The following is a 23,604-nucleotide window of genomic DNA, read 5'->3' as shown; positions in this document are numbered from 1 at the left end:
ATAATGTGGGGGCCAGCTGCTGTTGAGATCGTATTTTTCAGTCTTGGCACATCAAATACTACCCCTGGCTCCAAGTAGGCAGCTATTAGAGAAAACGTCTGCTTGCCAATGCTTGTCTATGCACAAATGCACTCATTCGTGTCACGTGGGGAGACAATAGTCTCCGCTACAGGAGCGCCGTTGCGGAAGCCAATCAGTAGCCGGCTGATGCCATTCGTCTGCTGCTAATGTCGGAAATGACAATCACTTATCCGAGCAATCCGGTCTATACGACACTCGGATGTCACCACAAAAGGAAATTTGTAAGTACGTACAAGGTTCTGAAAATAAGAGAGCTTTGAACGCAGACCTCGGGCATTCTATCGAAAAATAGTACACAACTTTATATGACTGTTTGTGGTAATCACTGGCCTTGAAGCACCCGAACAAATCATTGTTGGTTCAATGAAGAAATGCTGTTCGACGTGATAAGATGCTGTCACTAGGGGCTCAAGAGCCATGACAGCCTCAACCTCAGGGAGCTTACTAACCGCAAGATCAGCGCGAAGAAGAGCTTTGATTGCGTCGAATAGCATAGGTACAAACAAATTTGCGATAATAATTTCACTTGTCGAGGGCAAAGCATGTACATGAACTTCCCTGATGTTCCCGAGTGTGGTGATAGGTTGATTAGATGTTAGGTATTGTGAGGTCTTGTGCAGTGACTTGGTATGTTCTCGCGGTTCCAGAACAGATGAAGCATAGGTCTTCTTTGGCATTTGTCCACGCTGTGGTTTTTCAGAATCGACACGGCTTTTTTTTTTCGATGTCGCTCCGCGGTGGGACGCATTGTGGCCAACAGACGTCAGGCTCATAAATACCAGCTCTGGATTCGGTTGGGGCTCTCGCCGCGATAGGGGTTTTCCTAGTAGTTGTTCGACTGCCTGCGCAAGTGTAGCTGTCCTTTTCCTCGGACATAGTCCATACGATGCCGAATGAGGCAGACCGCAGTTAGCACATAGTGGTTGAGCCCGAGAAGCGCAATCTTTGTGTGAGTAGGGTCCAGCAGATACCCTGCAGTGGATAGTGCCTTTGCAGTATTTTGCAATATGACCATGCTTTTGGCACTTGTAGCATTACATTGCAGATCCCATGTACTCAGTCACAGGATAGCTGCAGAATCCAAGTAGCACTCGTTTTGGCATGGGAGAATCCTTGGTGAATTTTAGAATCACTGATCTTCGACGTGGTTCTCTAGTGGTTCTTTCCTCATTAGGGATGTACCAAACTAGCCTACGAGCTGACAGGACGCCTTGTCCCGAGAGGTATTCCTGCAACTCTGTCAGAATAATCAACAGGGACTCCTTGAATATGTCCGTAAGTGTCCCAGCACGAAGATGGGACGCGAGCCTGCGCGGTCGCCCCTGCTAACGTTGTGAGAGTGAGCAGGCAATTAGCGGTGGTTGAGGGACGACACTCACCGTGAGGCGGTCATCCTTATTGAGGTAATGACTGAGGACTTTTTCTGGTGCTGTCGACACGATCGATGATGCTAGTATGTTTGGGGTTACTTTCCACAGCGCACACTCAGGTTGCATTAGCTGGAAGATAAGCGGAATTCCAGCAGGTTGTTCTTTCTTGTACGCGGTAGCCGTAGAACTTGCCTGGTCTATGTCATCGGCAACATCGTATGTCGATAGGCTTGTGTTAACCTCATTATGTCGGGGTCTCTTCTTCAAATGTTCATCACATTGCGAAGACGTAAACGGCCCCGCTGCCTCCTTGTTTTTCGTGGCCTTGATTAGGGCTGCATGGAGTGGAGCAGATTGCGCCCCCTCCTACCTCCAAGCTGGTTCCGTGTATCAAGCTGGCTTGGCCGCTTGAAGGGGATCACTCGCCTGCTGGGGATCCTGCAGCCGCGAGCAGTCTACTGTTTAGATCGAAGGCCTGCTGTTTAGATCGAGCAGTCTACTGTTTAGATCGAAGGCCTGCTGTTTAGATCGAGCAGTCTACTGTTTAGATCGAAGCTGAGTCTCGAGGCTATCCCCGAGGTTAAAGAGTACATGACGATTCCGCGAAAGGTCAGGGGGCATATGTAAGGCCCATTTCTACCCCGCAACATGGACCCCGAGTTCCATCAGGGCTGTCGGCAGGCCCGTAGTGAAGCCATTTGGCGACGCTACGGCTCGCAAGATGGAGTGGTCTACACAGACGCAGCCAGACACCCTCGAGGCGACCTCATGACCGCGGTGGTAGCGGATCTCAACGGAGGATTGATAGAACATACAACAATCACGGCTGGCCGAGTGGTGGAAGCGGAGGAAACCGCGATTGCCATGGCCATGCATGCGGAAGCCAATACCGTCATCAGCGACAGCAAGCAGGCCATCAGCGATTTCGTCCGTGGTAGAATTTCCAAACAGGCGTACCATGTCCTCACACGACGCCCCTAAGCGGCTTGAAAACCCTCGCGTGGACCCCCGCTCACGCAGCTGTGCCCGGCAACGCGTCGGCTCACAGTTTGGCTCGAGATCTCGTGCGCCGAGCCTCGTCCGCGGATGCGGACGTCGTGAATGAGGAGGAGGGACACGAGGAACCCTGCGAGACTTATTATGAAATAGCCCATCGGTATCGCTTGAGGCGTCGCGTGCTCCAACCACCGGCCAAGGAACTCGATAAAACGCAAGCGGTCGCGTTTCGGCGACTTCAGACAAACACATACCCATACCCAAAATACATTAACAAAATCACAGGGAGCAAGGAAAGCGACCAACGTAGGCTCTGTTCAGAAACAGGAACACTCACGCACATAATGTGGGAATGCACCTCGTTCCCGTTCTCTCATCCCTCCGTCAGCAGCGAGGCTGACTGGACAGCCTGGCTCAGTTCCAGGGACGTCGACCGACAGCTTGAACTAGTGGACTGGGCGAAAAAGTCCAAGCACCCCCAGGGCCTCACTTGAGCCCGAACCCTCAGCCATGTCCCCCTTTACCCTTGCCCCTTTCGAAAAAGTTTATCACTACCTAGAGGACAACCGTAGTGACTAAAATTATTCAAGAACTCGCCGAGTAGGAGCAACCAGGCTATTAGCCGTCGCCTTCGTCCTCGTCGTCCAAAAACGTATAGGCGCTTAACAATATAATCACTGACATTACTTTTCGGGAAAAACCCTCTGTGATCATAAAGAGTCTTACGTACACTAGAGGGATATCCGTGTCCAGGTCAAGATTTCAAAAACGAATGATATTTTCCTATAATATCCCGTGCTAAAACTAACCAAGTGCCATACTACAACTTGATACAATACATTAAACAATACAAGCCGCAGTTCTTGAATGTATCCGGTAATTTGCTCTACGGCTTTTATCCATAGAGTATGCGAAGGCCACAAATAAAAACGATTTATGGAAAACAACTAGTCAGTTACCAGGTGCCTTCGTTACAATATCGCCCACATGATTGTGTTCATGAAATTATGGAGGGTTCATATGAAACACATGTGTGTTTCTGGTCGCAAGTAATTGTGAGTTTGTCTGAATGAAGTCATACGATGAAGTGGCAGTCTTGTTTCCGCTTTACTTATTTCTTAAGTTGCATGGTATCTTGTAACAAAATTTCATTTAGGTGTATTCTGTGAAACTTCGGTACCGGTGTTTTTTATGTGTCTTCTGTATCGTGACATTCGCTATAGTTACGGCATATCTGTGTGATTTGTGTGCCGCGTACGGCCTTCGTGCTGAATGGTTAAAGAACAAAAGCCTGCTTTTGCTCCTTTCCTGAATGCAAACAGGCAAATAAGTTCGTTTCTTCCTTTCATCATACAAAAGATAATAGAAATAAAATGCAATGGTGACAAAGAAATGTTCACGAAAAAAGAAAGTGCGCGATCCTCTTCGGAGCTGGCACCGGTGTTGAAGGACGTCCACTATCGACATTTACTGAGAAATAAACAACTTATTGAAGTAGCAAGATTTCAGCCTCCCCGCACAATGAATACGGCCTGAGATGCTTTGAAGCCTTCAGTAGAAAATCGGTAACAATGCTTACGTGTCTTTCACTCTGCTGTCATTCTGCATTTCTTTGTTTTTCTTCACCGGCCATCGCGAACAATGTCTCCTCTTGCGGTATTACCGGCCATGTGTGCCGTTGCACTTCGAGCTCAGTTCAGTCCGTCGCGCTGGCAGCGATCTTGAATCCGCGTGAAGAGCCATGGCGCAAGCACCGTACATGGCATTCCTTGCTCCGAAATGGCCGGTGCTTTTGATTGCTTCTGTGCTCGCCATGCTGCATCTTGACTACTGCCCTAAGATTTCCAGCTATAATGCCCGTACGCTTTACAAGGAATACGATTACATCATAGGTAAGTCACGAAGTGTTTGCGCAGCTGATGAGGTTGATCACCGCGCTTACCTGGCGCGGTAGTTAAGGCGTTCTTCCGAGCACGAGGTCGGTTTGACTCCTGTCCGGGTCGGCTGAATTAGAAATGCAAAACGCGCTCGCGTACCGCACTTCCAGCTCGCATTTGAGATCTCCAGGTGATAAGAAATAACTCGTACCAAGGCGTCTTTGGTAGTCTCTCACTTCCTTTGAGAAGTTAAACTATGCGAATCAACCTTTCCGTGCATGTTTTTCTTTTTATCGCCAAAAAGTGCCCGTCTACGAGAGCTTAGCTGGGGGATGTTTCAAGCGATCTCGCATTATAATGACACCTGTACTCGTTTATCCTTTTCCCGGGGACCGCATTTCACCTGCAAACAGAATAAAGCTATCGCTCAGCGCAAGACGAGCCTGCATGATTTGGAACCTACTGGAATGTTGTCGTTGTTTCTAGCTGCTGTGTATGTTCTCGCTGAGCCTTGTGCGATCTCATTGTATCCGCAACACGAATAGTGTTGCGCTTTCTGGAAGGTTTACAAGCACCAGGGACTATCAATGAGTCTTCTATAAAAGCCGACGCGCTTTACGGGCAGATAAAATTTTTGACGATCGTTGGCTGGTGCTCTGCGCTATCGTTGTGGTTTGAATGTCCCTTGCTCTTAGCGTCACAAGTTCGCATATTGAAGAGTGCTTTTTCTGATACCGAGTTTTTGCGACTATAAAAGACATGTTTTTTTTGCCGCAAGTTAAAAGACACACAAAGGGAAGGTACATAAAAGGAATATATATCTGTGTTTTCCTTTTGTATGTGTTCTAACTTGCGACAAAAGTATGTATTTTACCCAGTACTAACTAAGCCAACAAACAGTTCTGCTGAAGCATAATTCCTACTCTGTTCTTCGCCTTCACTTCTACGTCACAATACGCTCGGAGCCAGCAGTAGATAGGTAAATTAGAAATGAAGTCAGTTAGTACACCTAGTCTGGCGAGTTGGTTTAGCGTGACGATGATGCAAATGCGCTCAGAGGACGCGAACAATCTGTGAAGACGACGCACACATAGCGCAACCTTCAACTTGTTTATTCAAAAATCCAGCGGACACTTACATACACTTAAAAACGCGACACTTGAGAAGCGCACTCAACTAGTTAGACGTCCAAAACCAAAGTTCCATTTCTGTCAACGTCAGGGACGCTACACTGACACATTTTCCTACTTCATCACGTATCAACTTTGCCTATACAATAAGCCTAGCCCATTTATTACAATTCTGGGCTATAACGGCGCCGCTATGCAGTTTGGGAGTACAGGTTCATTTTTTTTTTTTTTTTTTTGCAGCGCATGGTGACAAGGCCGTTGTCCCCGGTTTCGACATTATTGCAGTGCTCCTTTAAGCGTCCATTTAGGCAGCGACAGGTTTGCCCGATATATACCTTTCAACGGCAGAGCGAAATTCTATAAACCACGCACGTTTGGCACTCAAAGAATTTTGTGAAACTGAACGCTGCATCAACAGTGGTGCAGACGTTGTGATCAAGTATGAAGTGGGCTCCGTGTTTCAGCCCATTCCTCGGATATCGTCTCATTTGAAAGCGTACACTTTGCGTGGGCTAACTTCTGACAGAGAAGGAGGCTTCGCTGTCTCACCCGTAATCTTGTATGATGAAAACGCGGCCGAAGCTATGTTATCCCTTTTTAACGTTCTTGAGCGTGTTTTCTTGGGGAAGTGCAAAAGTGACGGGAAAAACTTTGAAACTATTTAAACCTGCCGAGGCCTGCCAAAACCACAGGCAATTATAAGAACAGTGCCTTGGAAGTATTTTACAGCGCGAAAACACATAAGATAGATTGCCCCTTCAGAGTTATTATTCGCTCAATGGTATCTGCTAGTGTTTTTTGACCAGGGTCCCAGACAGATGACGCGTACTCTAGCTTCGGTCTAATTAGTGTTTTGTAGAGCAGTAACTTCAAATGGGGTGGGGCTTTTGAAAAATTGCTGCGAATGTAGCCAAGAGATCTGTTTGCATTGTTCGTGATATATTCGATGTGCGCATGCTACGAAAGATTACTGTTTAGCTGGATTCCAAGATATTTAGAGGAAGTCACGTGCTCAAGGTTGGTTTTATTGATGATATTGCCGTAAGGAGTTGGTGAGTTCGAGCGACGTGAGACAGACATAATTTTGCATTTAGTCGGATTTAAGAACATCAGCCAGTGTGAGCACCACCTTGAAATGTTATCTAGATCTTTCTGAAGCATAAAGTTATCATGCTGATTAGTTATTTCCCGGTATAGAACGCAATCGTCGGCAAAAAGTTTAATAGAACTATTAACTACGGCAGGTAAGCCGTTTATATAAATTAGGAATAATAACGGGCCCAAGAAGGAGCCTTGAGGAGCACCTGACTTCACGGTGCAGTGCGGGGATGCGGGATCGTTAGCTGTTACAAACTGGGTACGGTTGTTGAGAAAAGATTCTATCCATTTCAGAATATTGGGGCAATATTAAAAGTACTAAGTTTAAGAAGCAGTAAGTGATGAGACACCTTGTCAAACGCTTTTGCAAAATCTAGAAAGATACAGTCAATGACTTGGCCTTTGTCTAAAGAGGAAGAAATGTTATGTATAAACGATTTTAGTTGTGTTTCGCAGGAGCAGTTCTTGCGAAATCCATGCTGAGATGAAGTGAAGTAAGAGTTGGATTCAAGAAATGAATCTACACCATAGGCCATGCTTCGGTGCACAAAGCCACCAGTAACCACAATATCAAACAGTGTTATCAATATGCGCTGGCGATGTGAAGTTTTGCGCTTAATATAGAGACTCATGGTTGGAGTGTCAACGTTTATTAGAACAGCGTGTCCCTTTCCACTTTATTTCCGACAGTGGCCGCCGCGTATCGCGCAAAGCATGTTTCGAGGCTGTGTGACAAGCACTCCATGTATTCCCGCTCATATTGCTCACGGGCAGTACGTAATGCGTTTACGTTTGGTCGCAAACGCCATTCTAAAACTGTTATGATCAACGCAGCAGGTCCAAATGCTTCATCTGCCGCTGCTTCTAAACGAGCTGCGCAAGCAGAGGCTCAGCGGTGCCGCCGCGAGGCTACTGGTGTTCAGAATCAAACTATTTGCCACAACACACTGCTATGTCAAAACACCTAAACAGCGGCGCTCGAAATTCGCATTAAAGAGCATCGTAATTGTCGGCGGATTTTTTTTTTGTCTTTGTGAGACCACGTTTTCGCTCTCTTTGATCTGGATTATCAAGTCGTTCGCGCTCTTTCGTGATTCGCTTTCTTCTCTTGTCCCTTAGTCTAACTAGGTGTTCTGCTATGCGGTGTTTTAAATAAACTGTGAGTTTGAACTTTCATAATCGGACTCATGGTTTCTCGATATGACTGCTCCTGCACCGTGCTCTTCCGTTTAACATCGTTTCGTGATTATTTAATTAAACTCAACCCTTCGTTATGTGCCTTATCAGACTTATTTGGAAAGTTGAGTACAAGACTGTGGGGCAATTCAAGTGTTTGTGCGCATGGGCCCCACTATAAGTTCCATGGGCTCTATAGCTTTGCTACTTCTTTCACACTTGCAGTCGGTGGTGGAACCGCTGGATGCGTGCTGGCCAACCGGCTTTCAGCTGATGGCTCGCGAACGGTGCTGCTCATTGAGGCAGGCGGTGTCGAGAATGCAGCCACGGAAATTCCACTGCTCTCAATGTTACACTTTCACGGTCCCTTCGATTGGGATTACCGGACAGAGCCGCAGAAGTACGCTTGCCTCGGGATGGATGACAATGTGAGTAAGCACGAGTCATTCTTGCGGTGTACCAAGCACACAGGACTCCATCGTGCACAAGCTTACTGTCAACGTGAGGTCCACATCTGTTGCATTGAATCCAAGTTCTCAGTTTCTAGACATATACCATTCGGAGAAAACGCATAACCATACGTCCCAATCCAGCAGTATCGTCACCATGTCTGGTCCCACTACCGTCTGCGAAATGTTGGGCCATCGCCTGCGTCCTTAAAAATTATATCGTGCTGGCTTCGTTTAGCTTCTTTGTACCTACCAGCTTATTGTTTGTTTCACTCCTATGTTGTTTTTGCACTGTTGTTGATGCTATCGCAAAAAACTGGTGATTTCTACCACTTTACCCCCCTTCCCTCCTACACACAGTACTCGGTGCTCCTTTTGAGCAACAGGTGAGATATAATGTAAAGAAATAATTAAGTAAAAAGTATGCGTATCCCACTTACTGTAGGAAACTATGTTAGGGGAAGCATTTGGAACGTAGCTGGCTATCCAGCATCATTTGGGGTTCCGCATGACGTTACTGAGTTGGACCGACGTGTTTATGTAAATCGATCACTTGCGTGTGTAATGGCAGCGTGTATCTCACGACAGCAGTATGTCCACGACTTCGACGACGACGATGGGAAGGCGACGGCATGATTTCTACTCCAAACGTTGCACGCGAGTTTGCGGCATGCGGTCTGTTGGGTTCTACGTAGCTGCTTTACTGTTATAAGCCTGAGAAACACGCAGTATGACATCATGCGCGATTAACTGTTATATAATCGTACGAATACCTCGGAGTAATTATAGGTATCCAATATATACAGGGATTCCGGTACTTGCCAATGCGTTTGCTTTGAATTCTTAAATATACAGTGAGTCTGTTTGCCGTCTGAGCGTGCAGAATGTCCGTGTGCTCTCTGCCTCCGCTGCTCTCCTTGTCCGATGCTTCTTCCCTTTTCATCTACTGCAGGCTGCTAGCAATGATTCACCAAGGACAATATTTGAATAACAAACAGCAAGGTCCACGGCTCTTACCTGGTCGAAAGGGACCCACCTGGCAGAGGTCAAGAAAACGACAAGGAAAAAACAAAAATGCGTGTCAGTGTGATCATAAAAATGCTCTGTGCATAGCCCGGCTGTTTGAGAACTGTTGCAAACTTAAATGACTTGCGAGCAGTAAAAACAGCGCTAAACAACAGGACCTGGAGGGGGACACAGACAACAGCGCTGTTGTCTGTGTCCCTCTCCTCGTCCTGTTGTTTAGCGCTGTTTTTACTTTTCGTAATCGTGAACAAACCAGCCCAAATGCGTACTCTAAATGATTTGCTTTTATAAGATACCATCTCGTTCTGTATAAGCATGGCGTAGCACGTACGAACATGTCAGCAAAGTGAACAGATGGGCCCTGACAATATTGCTAGACAATGTCATTTCCTACCTGCACGAAATGCCGTGTGTTAGGTTTAAAATAAATCAGGAGGAGCTCACTTGCTGGAAGCTGTTCAAACAGAAGCTCTACAAGGTGTTTGAAAGTCCATCTGGCAGATATCTAGCCACCAAAAAGCAGCTTCCTACCCACGTCCAAACTGCTCCCGAGTCGTAAATCTCCCAAATCCAAGACGTCCTCCACACTTAGAATAGAATAGAATAACTTTATTTGCATGTACTTGGTGGATACTTCGCCATAAAGTCAACATGCTTATGGCATAGGCCGACGTAGATAACATGTCCTCAAAGGCATTGTGGATGGCGCATTCGACATACTGGTTTTGAAAAACATCGGAGCTGTCGATAACATCATAAAGAAATGCCGCCCATGCGAGGTAGCGAATGACTGCTATGTCGGCCGTCAGTTTTCCCGCCTTCCGAATGCAGCTGCCATATCTTCCGCAGTGACCAAGACGACCTATAACTCTCATGCGATATTGTGGCTGTTGCTGTTCGTCGCGAACTCAAAGCTACGCTTCCTGCTTCACCGCAGCAGAACCCTGCAGACGCAGCGATATCTCTAATCTAGTATGGGATTCGCCAGGAAGTCGTTAGCTTGGCCCCACTGCATGCTCTCTTTATGGCCCTGATGTCGGTGTGGCTCTTTCTATGACCCCACCCTATCGAAGCATGCCCTTTAGGTCCCATAATTGGAATGCCTCTGAATGTCATACACATGACGACAAGCCGATATGTTTTAGCTGAGGCCAAATTGGTCATGTTCCCCGTCATTGCCGCTGTCGTTGACGTTCCTATCCCAAAATACCTCCTGTAATACCTCCTAGAATCTCGTCAACTAACCCTAAGGCGCTTCGGCCCGCCACTTCCACGATGCTTCTGACGCCTCTACTGCTGATCACTGCTGCGCTCGCTCGTTTTCGCCACAACGACGTCAGCCACATTCGTCGCAACTATGCTCTACTTCGCTGACATACCTAGGACCCACCCAACCGGAAAACTAGATAGTGCAGCACCAAGAGGTGGTACTCAATGTCAGATTCACTGCAAGATCCATCACTGGCGCTATGAACAAGGCAATAGCTTCTTGACTTTCATGTCGATGGTACATCTGTACTACTATGTGGCAATTATCGATACGGAGGCATTCATCTATATTATGAGTACCAACCTGCTCCGTCATTTAAAGAATATCCCCAACCTGCCATCACTCAGGTCATACACATCACTGACGGCAGCCCATTTGGCATGGGCTGCCGTTAACCTCCCTGCCTTTCCTCTTCATTCTCTCTCTCTCTACTGCACGGTTAATATTGCCAGTCGCCATACGGACGTCCTTTTCAAGGTGCTTGCCCACTGCCTCATAGTCTGGTACTTGACATACAGTTTCAGTCTGATTGTTCTGCCTTCATAAGTTGTTGCTCACGTAGAGTCTGCCTTGACCTGCCTGTACTCTTCGATCACTATGCTTCGCCGGAGATTCGCCTAACTCCGAGTGATTTTGTTCATGCGCCACAACAGGTGCTGACGCACATCGAACCATCACCTTCGTCGCCAGGTAAAGATGGTGATTACATTGCTGTCCATATCACGGCCTTTGTTTTCACGCACTACGTCACCGTGCCTTATACCATACTGGCTGTTACTCACAACCGTATGTGCTTTTCCGCGATATATTTCTGCCTTTCCAAGTGCGTTTTTTCAGAAGGAATATTCCTGCCCAACTTCAGTGCTTTAGCAAACCGCTGCGTTGGGACTTTTGCCATCGACGGCTCGTGTTAACATTTCAAATCAGGCATTTCTTTTTGGCGTGGACATAAGGAAAATGAATGCCCTGTACCACCTGCTTGGCCAAGCTAAAGCTCTTTGTAACGTGCCGCTTTCTTGGAGACATTTTTTACTTAAATGACTGGTTCTTGGGCCAGACATAATTTGTCAAACATAGTATATGCACCGGAGATGGTCAGCCATTGCATCGACGACCCTGCCAAGATTCAGGATCAGATCACGAAGTCATCAATGTAGAAGTAGACAAGATGCTAGCTAAAGACTTTATTTGGCCATCTTAAAGTCCCTGGGCGTCACCTATATATATTAGTGAAAAAGAAGATGATATGTAAAGATTCTGTGTTGGCTATCACCACTTGAATTTCATGACAATGAAGGGTGTCTAGCCGTTTCCTCATATAGATGGCACCCTTGATTCCCTCTATGGCACTCAGTACTTCTCCTTTATCGATGTTCGGTCTAGGCACTGAAAAATTGGTGTGGATGATCTAGATAATGAAAAAAGAACCTCTATAACACCTATCAAATTTACGAAGTTAGGATTAGGCCTGCTGGCTTATGTAACGCTCCGGCCACCTTTGAGGGCATGATGGATTCTAGTTTTAGGGTTTAAGTGGTCAACTTGTCTTGGCTACGTGGATGCGGTAATAGTGTTTGGCCTATGTTCAGCGTACAATCTCAGTGCCTCTCAGTCTTTATTGGTGTTTTCCGCAAGGATGGCTTGCAGTTCAACTCGAATAAATGCTACATTGGCCAGCAATAGATAACTGTGCTTGGACATTATCTGGTCGACGCTTCTGGAATACGATGACGTACACGAACAATTCACGCCGTCAAGAACTTTCCTGAGAGGCCGTCACCAAAAGATGTCCGCAGCTTCATGAGTATTTGCCTTTACTTAGATTTGGCACCTCTACCGTAGATTGTGCCTCTCACAGACATCTTCCAAAGAGATGTACCTTTTTCATGTGGCTCCTCTGAAGCCGCCGTGCTCTCTTGTATGACGATCTGACTCACCACTAAACTATATTCTTGGAAATTCGATGCTTTAGCCCTTACAGGGGTGCTTACCGATGTAAGGAGCTGCAGAGTTGGTGCTCTCTTGACACATTTATAGCATTGTCGTGATTGCGTTATTGCGCACATCAGCCGTCTTTTGTCACTTTCGGAATGAAAATATTACGTTACCGAGCGAGAATGTTTGGCTATTATCCAGGCAGTTGCGAAATTCAATCCATACCTGCACGAGCGGTAATTTTTTATGCTCACCGCCATCACGCTCTCTGTTGGCTTTCATCCCCAAATCCCCGACCGCCTCGCCCCCCTCCCCCCCCCCCCAAGGGAGGCTTTGACCATGGGCTTTACGATTGAAAGAGTATTCCCATTCAGTGGTCTAAAAGTCTGGCCCCCAGCATATCGACGCCGATCGTTGTTCGATCACCGATTACCCACTACACACGCCCTACGTCGACGACACGGATGCTTCCGTCTGCGTTCTCTGCATCTCTCAATTTTTGATATGACTGAAGAGCAACGCCGTGATGCCACTTTGCGGGCCCTCATTGAGCGAGTCGAATCTGTGCCTACTGACGCCTCATGACGGTGGTTCGTCCTCCTAGACGGATTCTTGTACCACCATAATTTTCACCTCGATGATCTTTCCCATCCTTCTGGTGTCCCTCGGCACCTTCGCTCAGCAGTTTTCCATGACCTTCACAACGCGTCAACTGCAGGACATCTTCGTGTTGCTCACACTTCTGACCGTGTCCGCTGTCGCTTCAACTGGCCCGACGTCACTCGCACTGTACAGCGATACGTTGCTGCTTGCGAGCCATGCAAACACCGGAAAAATCAGTGACGCTTCCTGCCGGGTACCTTGAACTTCTCGGCGTTACAACGGAGTTATTCTTCGGAGCGGGTTTAGATCTTCTAATTTAGATCGTCTAGGTGCAGCAAGAGGTGTATCGCTGTGGCCACTGATTACGGGATGCGCTACGGATGCGTTGCACGAGCGTTTCCGGCCAGCTGAGCAACTTACGTGGTGGATTTCCTCTTCTTTGACATCATTTATTGCACTGTGCCCCACGACAGCTACGCACAATCTATGGCCTTACCTTAATCTCTCAAGCCATTCCCGACTTCTTGCATTATTTATCTCCCAAGCACACGCTTACTACATCCTACCATCCTCAGATCAATGCTCACCTGAGCGACTGAACTGGAAAGTAACGTTTTGGATGACAGTTCTGCTTCTTGCTTCTTCGAGAGACGTGAAGACCCTCAGTAATGTGGAAAGTTGGGCTGGTTGGTGAGTAATCATACCTTGCAGGTGTATAATCACACCACAGCTATATAAATATGAAGTATGTGTTCAGAAATAAAATAGTTGCGAGTGCAGCGAGTGTCGTCTTTTCTTGTGTGTCTTCACTGTGTCCGTGTCAGTGCGCTGCTTCACTAGCAAGGTATGAAGTCTCTAGTGTGGTGATAAGCAGCGACGATCAGACGCAGACAGAAAGCGATGTATACCGGATTGATAACGAATGGTTATAGCTAAATATTTACATGTAAATGTACTACAGGTAATGCAAATGACTTACAACTTGAACGATAGAGAAATCAGTGTCTCGCTCTTCGACTGTCTCAATCACTGCCAGAGCCCAAACTACTGTGCGGCGCCTTACTGATCGATCAGTAAATATGATTACAGGCTAGACTCCTTTTGGTCTACGTTGTACGGAGCTTCTTTGACCTATTAGTAATCCTGATTTCAACCCATGCTGAGGGAGAGGATATTGTCCGGAATAATGTAGCTCAATTACACAAAGGAAAATGGCGGTACGGCGGTTGGCCCGTCTCACGGATGCAATTTGCAATGAGAGGTAAATGTTTGGTGGGCCACAACCCGAAGGGTCGGGTTTACCCGCAAGAACAATTGTACTGGAAAACAAAACTGCTTTCTTTATTTCTACAACTACGCTATCGTTTCCAGTTTCCATGTAGTCGGTGACGGCATCAATGAAAAGCGCACCATTTATTACCAGACCATATTAAAAGTTGGCGGCGTCTCTAGCCAGCAAATAACTCACAAGCTGGTGCCACAATACTGGCTGCCGCAGATCCACTCAAGCTTTGTCTGCGTGGAAAAATGACGGCCGTCAGCTGCATCCAAACTCGGTGCCTGCAACGCGAAGTTCTCCCAATGCGTTATTCGCATGTGTAACGCACCTCTACGGCGCGCACTGTGAGTCGTCGTTCGACACCACGCGGGCTCTTTTCAGAGCTCAAAAACGAAAAAGACAATCCCGCGGCTGCTGCCCGGACACGTAGGGGTGTGGACCTTCGCCCCGTAGATGTAACACGTGGTCAATATTAGCAGGCCAATCTAAACTTTCAGGGCGTCTCTAGCCAGCAAAGAACTGAGGAGCCGGTGCCACAAAACCGGGTGCCGCATAGCAACTTAAAGTTTGTCTCAGCGGCAAAATGATGACCATCGGCGGAATCGAAACTCGGTGCTTACAAGACCGCTTTCTCCAAATACGTTGTCCTATTCCGCATCGCACCTCCATTGCACGCACCATGAATCGTCACCCGACACCATACGGGCCTTGTGACCCATCAAAACCACAAAGAAAACCAAAGTGGTTGCCGCCCAGAAGCGTAGGGGGAGTAGACCTTTTCCAGTACAGATAACTTATGAGGAGTCACGACACTGCGAAAGTATACAAAACAATCACGCGGCCTAACACGAACCATACCCGATAGGCTGTCTAAGCACGTTTTGCCAAACCGCCGTGACTGGCACGTTGCGTTACCCTACGTAATGTTCGCTTATAATTCTTAACGCCTCCTAGCTGTCGGTTATTCTCCGTTTTGCTATTTGTTCGGTCGCGACCGTGCATTGCGTTTAGATATTTCCCGTGATTAGTGCTTCGATCCGTGATTATGCCCGTGGTACCATTGATCATGCTGATCATACGCGGTAGCTGGCCCGTACTCACCTGTTGCATTATAAGAAAACCAAAAGCGCGTTTTCAATGGCTGGCATCATGATGAAGAATTTGCACCAGGTTCCCTAGTGCTACTTTTGTCCTCTTGCCGCCGAGTGGGCCGCTCGGAGCTATTCTTTCCATGCTACAAAGGCCCTTACCACATCTTACGTCAACTGACCAATGTCACTTATGACATACTGCCCCTAAGCTCTACCATGCCATCTGGCATAACATCCCCTGACGTCGTTTGGGTTGCACGGTGAAAGACTTACCGTTCTCTTCCTGATGATCGAGTTTGAAGCACCGGGACGGTGATTTTTCCGCCGGGCGTGATACGGTGCAGTAAGAAGAGAACGCGAACAGTTCCGAAGACGACGGAAAGTCGACACAGTCTAGTTGTCCTGGCTCTCTTCTTACGAACATTTTGTAACTTTTTAAGTATGTACTGTAAATAGTCCTATAGTCGTGTTGATAGTAAGGAATTCATGTGAATAGTTTGCGCGCATTGAAATGTAGCCAGCTTTGACTGCAAATACATTCAAATTTGTTTCGGAGTTGTCGAGCGAGAATTTTTATTCCGAATGCTTTAAAGTTTGGATGATCGTGGATGATCGTGGCAAGTAAAAGGATGATGAAAGGCGAGTGAAAGGATGGCAAGTGAAAGGGAATGGATGATCGTGGCAAGTGAGCGTCAAAATGTGCACCTCTGCTGCTTGTGCTCAAGCAGACGGCAAACATTTATGCTCACTTATATGCCGCAGTCAGCGAAAGAAACTCGTCATATCTAGCGGGTGGCGCAAAGTAACATGGAGAGTCGTTGCCTGTGCAACAAGTGGAGGAAGTGCCCCTCGCCGCGTGAAAAAGGCAGCACTATTATCTGATTATTCGGCTCTCCTGTACATCTTACTCCGTGCTTATCCTATGTCTACGTCATGCAGTCGGTGTTAAAGTGACGATCAAATTGGTACTTTGGCCACGAAGAGTTAAGCCTTGTCAGAGTTGGGCCGATCAGGAAAGCGGGACAATACAGTTTATATACAGTGCTAGCAGCTACAACAGACGCAAAAGAGAATATTATCCGATCGTGAATGCGACAAAGCCTAACACACCGTTGCAAACCGCTAGGTGCCTTGAGGGAAAAAAGTGGCAAGTGACGCACGTGATGTCGTGCAGAGGTTCAAGAAGGTGGTGAGATATAATTAATCTTTGTGGTGTTCCACGGGAAATACTGATGGGGAAGTAAAAATACTGCACGGCCTTGAAGCGTGCTGTCCTAGGTTTGTGGAAGCTGCGTATGTAATTGCACATGTTGGCACCGCATACAGTGTCGCGAATCCATTTGAGTATGTGATCGTGTGTAACATTATCAAATGCTTTTTATACGTATTGAGCCATGTTTCAGCACAATGAATTTCACGCAACATTACCATAGCAATACTAGATATACAAGGCAACCTTACACCAGCTAGGCAACATAGTGTGAGAATGATTGTAGATTAATATTTGCTGAGAAAACTAAAGGCGTTGTACAGTATATATTCGTAAAGACACACAAAGGCAAAACAATAATCACATCGGATGTGTTACAAATGAACAAAGTATGAGCGGAGTTCTTTCCTACTGAAATTCTCAATATGCTTGGATCTGTACTGTGTTTGGATGCAGAAGCGTGTTTTGTATTGTGTAAAAGAAGTCCCGCGTGAAGGTGTTCTTGCGGCAGCCTATGAGCTGGTGCGCAAAACGTTCCGCGTTCTTCTGGTGTACTTCTAGTCTGCTCATTGCAAGCAGTTCTATTATTTGTCCACATACTATATTAAGTATATAGGTCTAAGGTTGCAAGGCGTGGCTTTTTTTCCTGGTTTCGGGATCATGGTGACGTGTGTTGTTCTTCATTCGTTTGGGAGGGCGCACGTGTTCTGTTGCTAGTGTCTGTGCCAGAGCAGCGTTTCTTCGTCTCCGTCGAGCAGATTGTGCACGAGAGTATATTTGACGTAGCAGTTCTGCGGAAAGCCGCAAGGTGGAGAGAAATAATTAATAAAGGGAAAAATTAGACATTCACCCGTTCGTAGCAATTCCTACAAAAGGAAACCCATACGGGTTCCTTGAAAGAAAAGCCTCACAGTTGAAGAAAAATTCGTCCTGGTCCGGGACTTGAACCCGGGACCACCGCCTTTCCGGGGCAGCCGCTCTACCATCTGAGCTAATCAGGCGGCTAGCAGATGACAGGGCAAAGTCGAATTTGTCGACAACACGAAGCAAAGGCAAGTGTTTGAAGTAGTAGTTCTGCGGAAAGCCGCAAGGTGGATAGAAATAATTAATAAAGGGAAAGTCAGACATCCACTCGTTGGTAGCAATTGCTACAAAGGAAACCCATACGGGTTCCTCGAAAGAAAAGCCTCAGAGTTGAAGAAAAATTCGTCCTGCACCGAACTGCTACGAACTGGTGGATGTCTGATTTTCCCTTTATTAATTATTTCGCTCCACCTTGCGGCTTTGCGCAGAACTACTACGTCAAACACTTGCCTTTGCTTCGTGTTGTCGACAAATTCGACTTCGCCCTGCCATCTGCTAGCCGCCAGGTTAGCTAAGACGGTAGAGCGGCTGCCCCGGAAAGGTGGTGGTCCCGCGTTCGAGTCCCGGACCAGGACGAATTTTTCTTCAACTCTGAGGCTTTTCTTTCGAGGAACGCGTATGGGTTTCCTTTGTCGCGATTGCTACGAACGGGTGGATGTCTGATTTCCCTTTATTGAGTGTATATTTTATGCCGCCAGTCCCCGGCACCGTCGCCCTATTGTTTTGTTACAACGCTATGTTAAGTTCTGCCGTAGTCAAGTCGCTGTCTATGTTGTCGTCTGGGGAGGGGGGGCTGTGTAGTCTGTGTACAGTGACTGATGTGCCCTAGGTACGTCAAGGGTTTGAAATTCTTCGAATGTTATATTTATACCTTATGTGCTGGCGTTTATCTGACTCGTTTCTTTGTGCTGAACGGCGCACGCAATAGATGCCGCTTCTGTTTTTCTGTGTGAGGTATTCTGGATGCTATTTCAAATATGGTTTCGTTCTGTCTGTTCGAGCGCCCGGGCATGATTGATGGCTTGAATTGTTGTGACATCCATTATTGTACGAAGCTGGTTGTTATGCGGTTACTTGGATAAGGTTCTCAAAAGTTTTTTAGGATTTTTTTTTCAGACGCGTGTGAGGTACGCGCAGGGCCGGTCTGCCGGTGCTGAAGTTATATGCATGTCTGTAACTACTGTTTTAACTCTAATGGGGCATTTACCTCATGTGCTTAAGTCGGGTCCAGTGTGAGCGATATTCTGCCTCAGTTTACGAAATTTGTCCCAATTTGAGAGGGTGACTGTAGCGCGGCGCTTTCGAAATTTCATGTGTATAGGAATGTTTATTATGTCGGGGTCGCTAGTTAGGTTTTCGTTGCTGTTCTCCCAACTCGTAGCATATTGACCTTTGTGCAACGCAAGGTACGGCATAGTAGGAGCTTTAGTGAGCGTCCCAGTGCTAGCTGTTACTCCCAGAGTGTTGAGAACTGTGCACTGAAATTTGTTTATGTTGTCTTCCAACAAGCTTCCCATTTTCGTATTCGCCTGTTATCTCCATGGTGTGTCGGTTGCAGTAATGTATCCCATGGTGTAATTCTCGTCTTCTCATCTTTTTTAGCGTGCTTGAAGATGGGACCAAGGTTGTAGGCGGACATTGGTGGATGTATAAGTTGTATAGCTTGCATCAGTGCGTTAGGTCGCATGTTTTCTTCCTTCTTTGGCGGCTGTTGTGTCTGCGTTGTTTACAGGTGCTGCCTGTGCGATAATAATGCAGGGTACTCGTGATGGTAATCGGTTGAGGTTGCGGTGTTTGATGCAGTAGAACCAAGTGGAGGCTATTGCTGGTTGCGCAGTTTGATGCTTTGTAAGTAGTCTCGTTCCATCTTCTTATGGTCTTTATTTCTCCTGATTTGGCAGTTGGGGTATTTGGTCCTATGATCTCCACCGCAGTGCAGGCAGTGGGGAAAGTATTGGTGCTCTGCTACTGCTTGCTTGAGTTGTTTCGTTCACTCCGGACATGTGGTAACGATTGATTTGGTGGGGCAGTTGTCAGCACGATGACCAATCTTGGACATAAGGAAAACAACTGGGCTTTGGATTGGTGGGGCAAACATGGCAACATGGCTCGATGATAAAGGACTTTCCTGGGTACAATGCTTCCTAAAAACGTAATAACAGCAGGCTCTGTCTGGCCCGTCATTGGCGTGGCTAGTATAGGGGGTTCAAAGGTGCCCAAGTCCTGCATCGGTTGCTCCGAAGATGTACCGGCGTCCTCACCGTGGATAAACCCCTGCGAGAGCTGCTTAGTGCTGTTATGTCGGCTGTGACAATGTGCGCGCTTGGTCCAAGTGCGATTTGAGCCCTGACAGCAATTTTCTTTGCTGCTATTCAACTTCAAATCAAATGATATCAATTTTATTCTCCAGTTTACATGTCGGATGGTCATTTTGTGCTAAAAGCTACATACGTAGCTTGACATGACCCAAACCATTAGACCAGGCAGTAGTACAAAAACAGTATGTGCACGTATACAATAAGTTGCATCTAATTCCGGCAATAGCGGAATTCTTCATGAACTAAAATACTGCAACCTAATTTCCATCATGGCGAGTTACCAGCACTTTAAATAGTTTCAGCACAATGAATTTCACACAACGCTACCATAGCAATACTAGATATACAAGGCAATCTAACACCAGCTAGGCAATGCAGCCTGAGAATGATTGTAGATTAACATTTGCTGAGAAAACTAAACACTTTGTACAATATATATTTGTAAAGATACACAAAGGCGAAATAATAATCACATCAGATGTGTTACAAGTGAAGAAAGTATGAGCTGAGTTCTTCCCTACTGAAATTCTCAATGTGCTCGTATTTGTACAAAGCGAATGCTAGGTTATATTCTCAAGTAAAACTCTTACTTGGGCTAGTTAGTTCATGCTTGAATTAGTAAAGACCAGGACTCAAGAACACAAACGACAGGACCGGCGCCGGTCCTGTCGTTTGCGTTCTTCTTGAATCCTGGTCTTCTGGGCCTTGCCTTTACTAATTCAGGTAGGTTATATATTAATGACTGATGTTTATACAGTGTTCTGAAGTATGGAATTGGCCATCATCATCATCATCAGCAGCAGCAGCAGCTGCAGCCCATTATATGTCCACTGTAGGACGAAGGCCTCGCCCTGTGAACGGCAATTACCCCTGTCCTACGCTAACCGATTCCAACTAGCGCCCGCGAATTTCCTAATTTCATCGCCACACCTAGTCAAAGGTGGGGCGGCGAAACTTTAGGTATAAGCAGTCGTTATCCCTGGTGAAAGGTTTGCTGAAAGATCCAGCTTACACTGACACCTGCGCCTTTACGGTTGTGATTTCCGGCCTCGAAAATGTCATAATAATTCAGAATGTGCACAGAATGTGGCTTCGCGCACGATCTGAAGTGGTCCACGTGGTGCGCCTTAAACCCTTTTACGGACGCTGACGAACTTCGTCATTTTTGTTCTTTTCTTTCCTACGAGTGCTTTTGTTTATTAACTTCGTTTGTTTGCAGCATCGGGTCGATGCTTTTTAAGAGGGGGGTATTGACACGTGTACTTATCTTTATCGGGCGACCACGTTTCGCCGCTTAACAACTGTAATCGCACAGCGACGGACGCGCCTGCATGTATCCGACGTTTCTGGAAAGTTATCGATGCTTCTACCCGGCTGTCTGTTGTCGCCGAACCTTGTGTTATCTGATTTCATCACGTAACGCGAATGGTGTAGAACTTTGTGGAAGGCACGCGGGTCCAAACGATTAGTCTGGAACATTCGACGACTGCTCTATAAAAGCCGACGCGCTTGACCCGCTGATCAGATTTTAGACGATCGCCGACAGTGTTCGCCGCTATCGTTGTGCTATAAGTGTAGCCTGGTTTTGTGGGCACAGGTGCGCCCAATAAAAGTTTGTTTTGTCGTTCGCAGTATTGCTACTGTGTTCTTGAACGTCACCACCACGTGACAATATGGATGAGATAGTTCAAGCGGCTGAAGAGTTTTATAGAGATTTATACTGTACCAGTAACACCCACGACGATAAGGTGAGAGAGAATAGTCTAGAGGAACTTGAAATCCCACAAGTAACACCGGAAGAGGTAAAGAACGCCTTGGGAGCTATGCAAAGGGGGAAGGCAGCTGGGGAGGAACAGGTAACAGCAGATTTGTTGAAGGATGGTGGGAACACTGTCCTAGAAAGATTGGCCGCCCTATATACACAATGCCTCATGACCTCGAACGTACCGGAATCTTGGAAGAACGCTAACATAATCCTAATCCATAAGAAAGGGGATGCCAAAGACTTGAAAAATTATAGACAGATCAGCTTACTGTCCGTTGCCTACAAAGTATTTACTAAGGTAATCGCAAATAGAATCAGGAATACCATAGACTTCTGTCAACCAAAGGATCAGGCAGGATTCCGTAAAGGCTACTCAACAATAGACCATATTCACACTATCAATCAGGTGATAGAGAAATGTGCGGAATGTAACCAACCCTTATATATAGCCTTCATTGATTACGAAAAAGCATTTTATTCAGTCGAAACCTCAGCAGTCATGAAGGCACTACGGAATCAGGGTGTAGATGAGCCATATGTAAGGATACTGGAAGATATCTATAGCGGTTCCACAGCCACCGTAATCCTCCACAAAGAAAGCAACAAAATCCCAATAAAGAAAGGCGTCAGACAGGGACATACGATATCTCCAATGCTATTCACAGCATGTTTACAGGAGGTATTCAGAGACCTGGAGTGGGAAGAATCGGCGATAAAAGTTGATGGAGAATACCTTAGCAACTTTCGATTCGCTGATGATATTGCCTTGCTTAGTAACTCAGGAGACCAATTGCAATGCATGCTCACTGCCCTGGAGAGGCAAAGCAGAAGGGTGGGTCTGAAAATTAATCTACTGAAAACTAAAGTAATGTTTAACAGTCTCGGAAGAGAACAGCAGTTTACGATAGGTAGCGAGGCACTGGAAGTGGTAAGGAAATACATCTACTTAGGGCAGGTAGTGACCACGGATCCGGATCATGAGGCTGAAATAACCAGAAGAATAAGAATGGGCTGGGGTGCGTTTGGCAGGCATTCTCAAATCTTGAACAGCAGGTTGCCACTATCCCTCAAGAGGAAAGTGTATAACAGCTGTGTCTTACCAGTACTCACCTACGGGGCAGAAACCTGGAGGCTTACGAAAAGGTTTCTGCTGAAATTGAGGACGACGCAACTAGCTATGGAAGGAAGAATGATAGGTGTAACGTTAAGGGATAAGAAAAGAGCAGATTGGGTGAGGGAACAAACGCGGGTAAATGACATCTTAGTTGAAATCAAGAAAAAGAAATGGGCATGGGCCGGACATGTAATGAGGAGGGAAGATAACCGATGGTCATTAAGGGTTACGGACTGGATTCCAAGGCTAGGGAAGCGTAGTAGGGGGCGGCAGAAAGTTAGGTGGGCGGTTGACATTAAGACGTTTGCAGGGACAACATGGCCACAATTAGTACATGACTGGGGTAGTTGGAGAAGTATGGGAGAGGCCTTTGCCCTGCAGTGGGCGTAACTAGGCTGATGATGATGATGATTGAAGTCGCCCATCAGTATGGTGTATTTTGTTTTGACTTTAGGCATAGCCAATTCCACGTCTTCATAGAATTTTTCGATTTCCTGGTCGTCATGACTGGATGTAGGGGCGTAGACCTGTACGACCTTCAATTTGTACCCCTTATTAAGTTTCACAACGAGACCTGCCACTCTCTCGTTATTGCTATGGAATGTTACCAGCTATATCCTTAATAATCAGGAATCCGACTCCTAGTTCTCGTCTCTCCGCTAAGCCCCGGTAGCACTGGACGTGCCCGCTTTTTAGCCCTGTATATGCTTCTTTTGTCCTCCTAACTTTACTGAGCTCTGTTATATCCCATTTGCTGTCCTCTAATTCCCCCAATAGCATTTCTAGACTCACCTCACTAGATAACGTTCTAGCGTTAAACGTTGCCAGGTTCAGATTCCAATAGCGAGATGTTCGGACCCAGGTATTCGAGCACCCTCCGCTTCGTCACAGGTCTGACCGCTGCCGCGGTCATTTGCTTCACAGCCGCTGCGGACTGAGGGCCGGGGTTTGA

The 23,604-nt window shown here is 46.6% G+C and overlaps 1 protein-coding gene across 1 annotated transcript in view; it reads left to right on the top strand.

The window, feature by feature from the left end:
- The first annotated feature begins 4,115 nt into the window (after positions 1-4,115).
- LOC126535294 (4-pyridoxate dehydrogenase-like) overlaps positions 4,116-23,604 on the top strand; it is a 96,369-nt gene continuing 76,880 nt past the window's right edge. The window contains exons 1-2 of the mRNA XM_050182182.3: positions 4,116-4,339; positions 7,954-8,156. Of these exons, the coding sequence (XP_050038139.1) occupies positions 4,189-4,339; positions 7,954-8,156 (354 nt within the window). The 5' untranslated portion in view covers positions 4,116-4,188. The remainder of the gene's footprint in view (positions 4,340-7,953; positions 8,157-23,604) is intronic.

Source organism: Dermacentor andersoni, chromosome 7 (genome assembly GCF_023375885.2).
Source record: "Dermacentor andersoni chromosome 7, qqDerAnde1_hic_scaffold, whole genome shotgun sequence".
Lineage (NCBI taxonomy): Eukaryota > Metazoa > Arthropoda > Arachnida > Ixodida > Ixodidae > Dermacentor > Dermacentor andersoni.
Note: the sequence above shows the minus strand (reverse complement) of the source record. Positions and strands in the feature narration are given on the sequence as shown.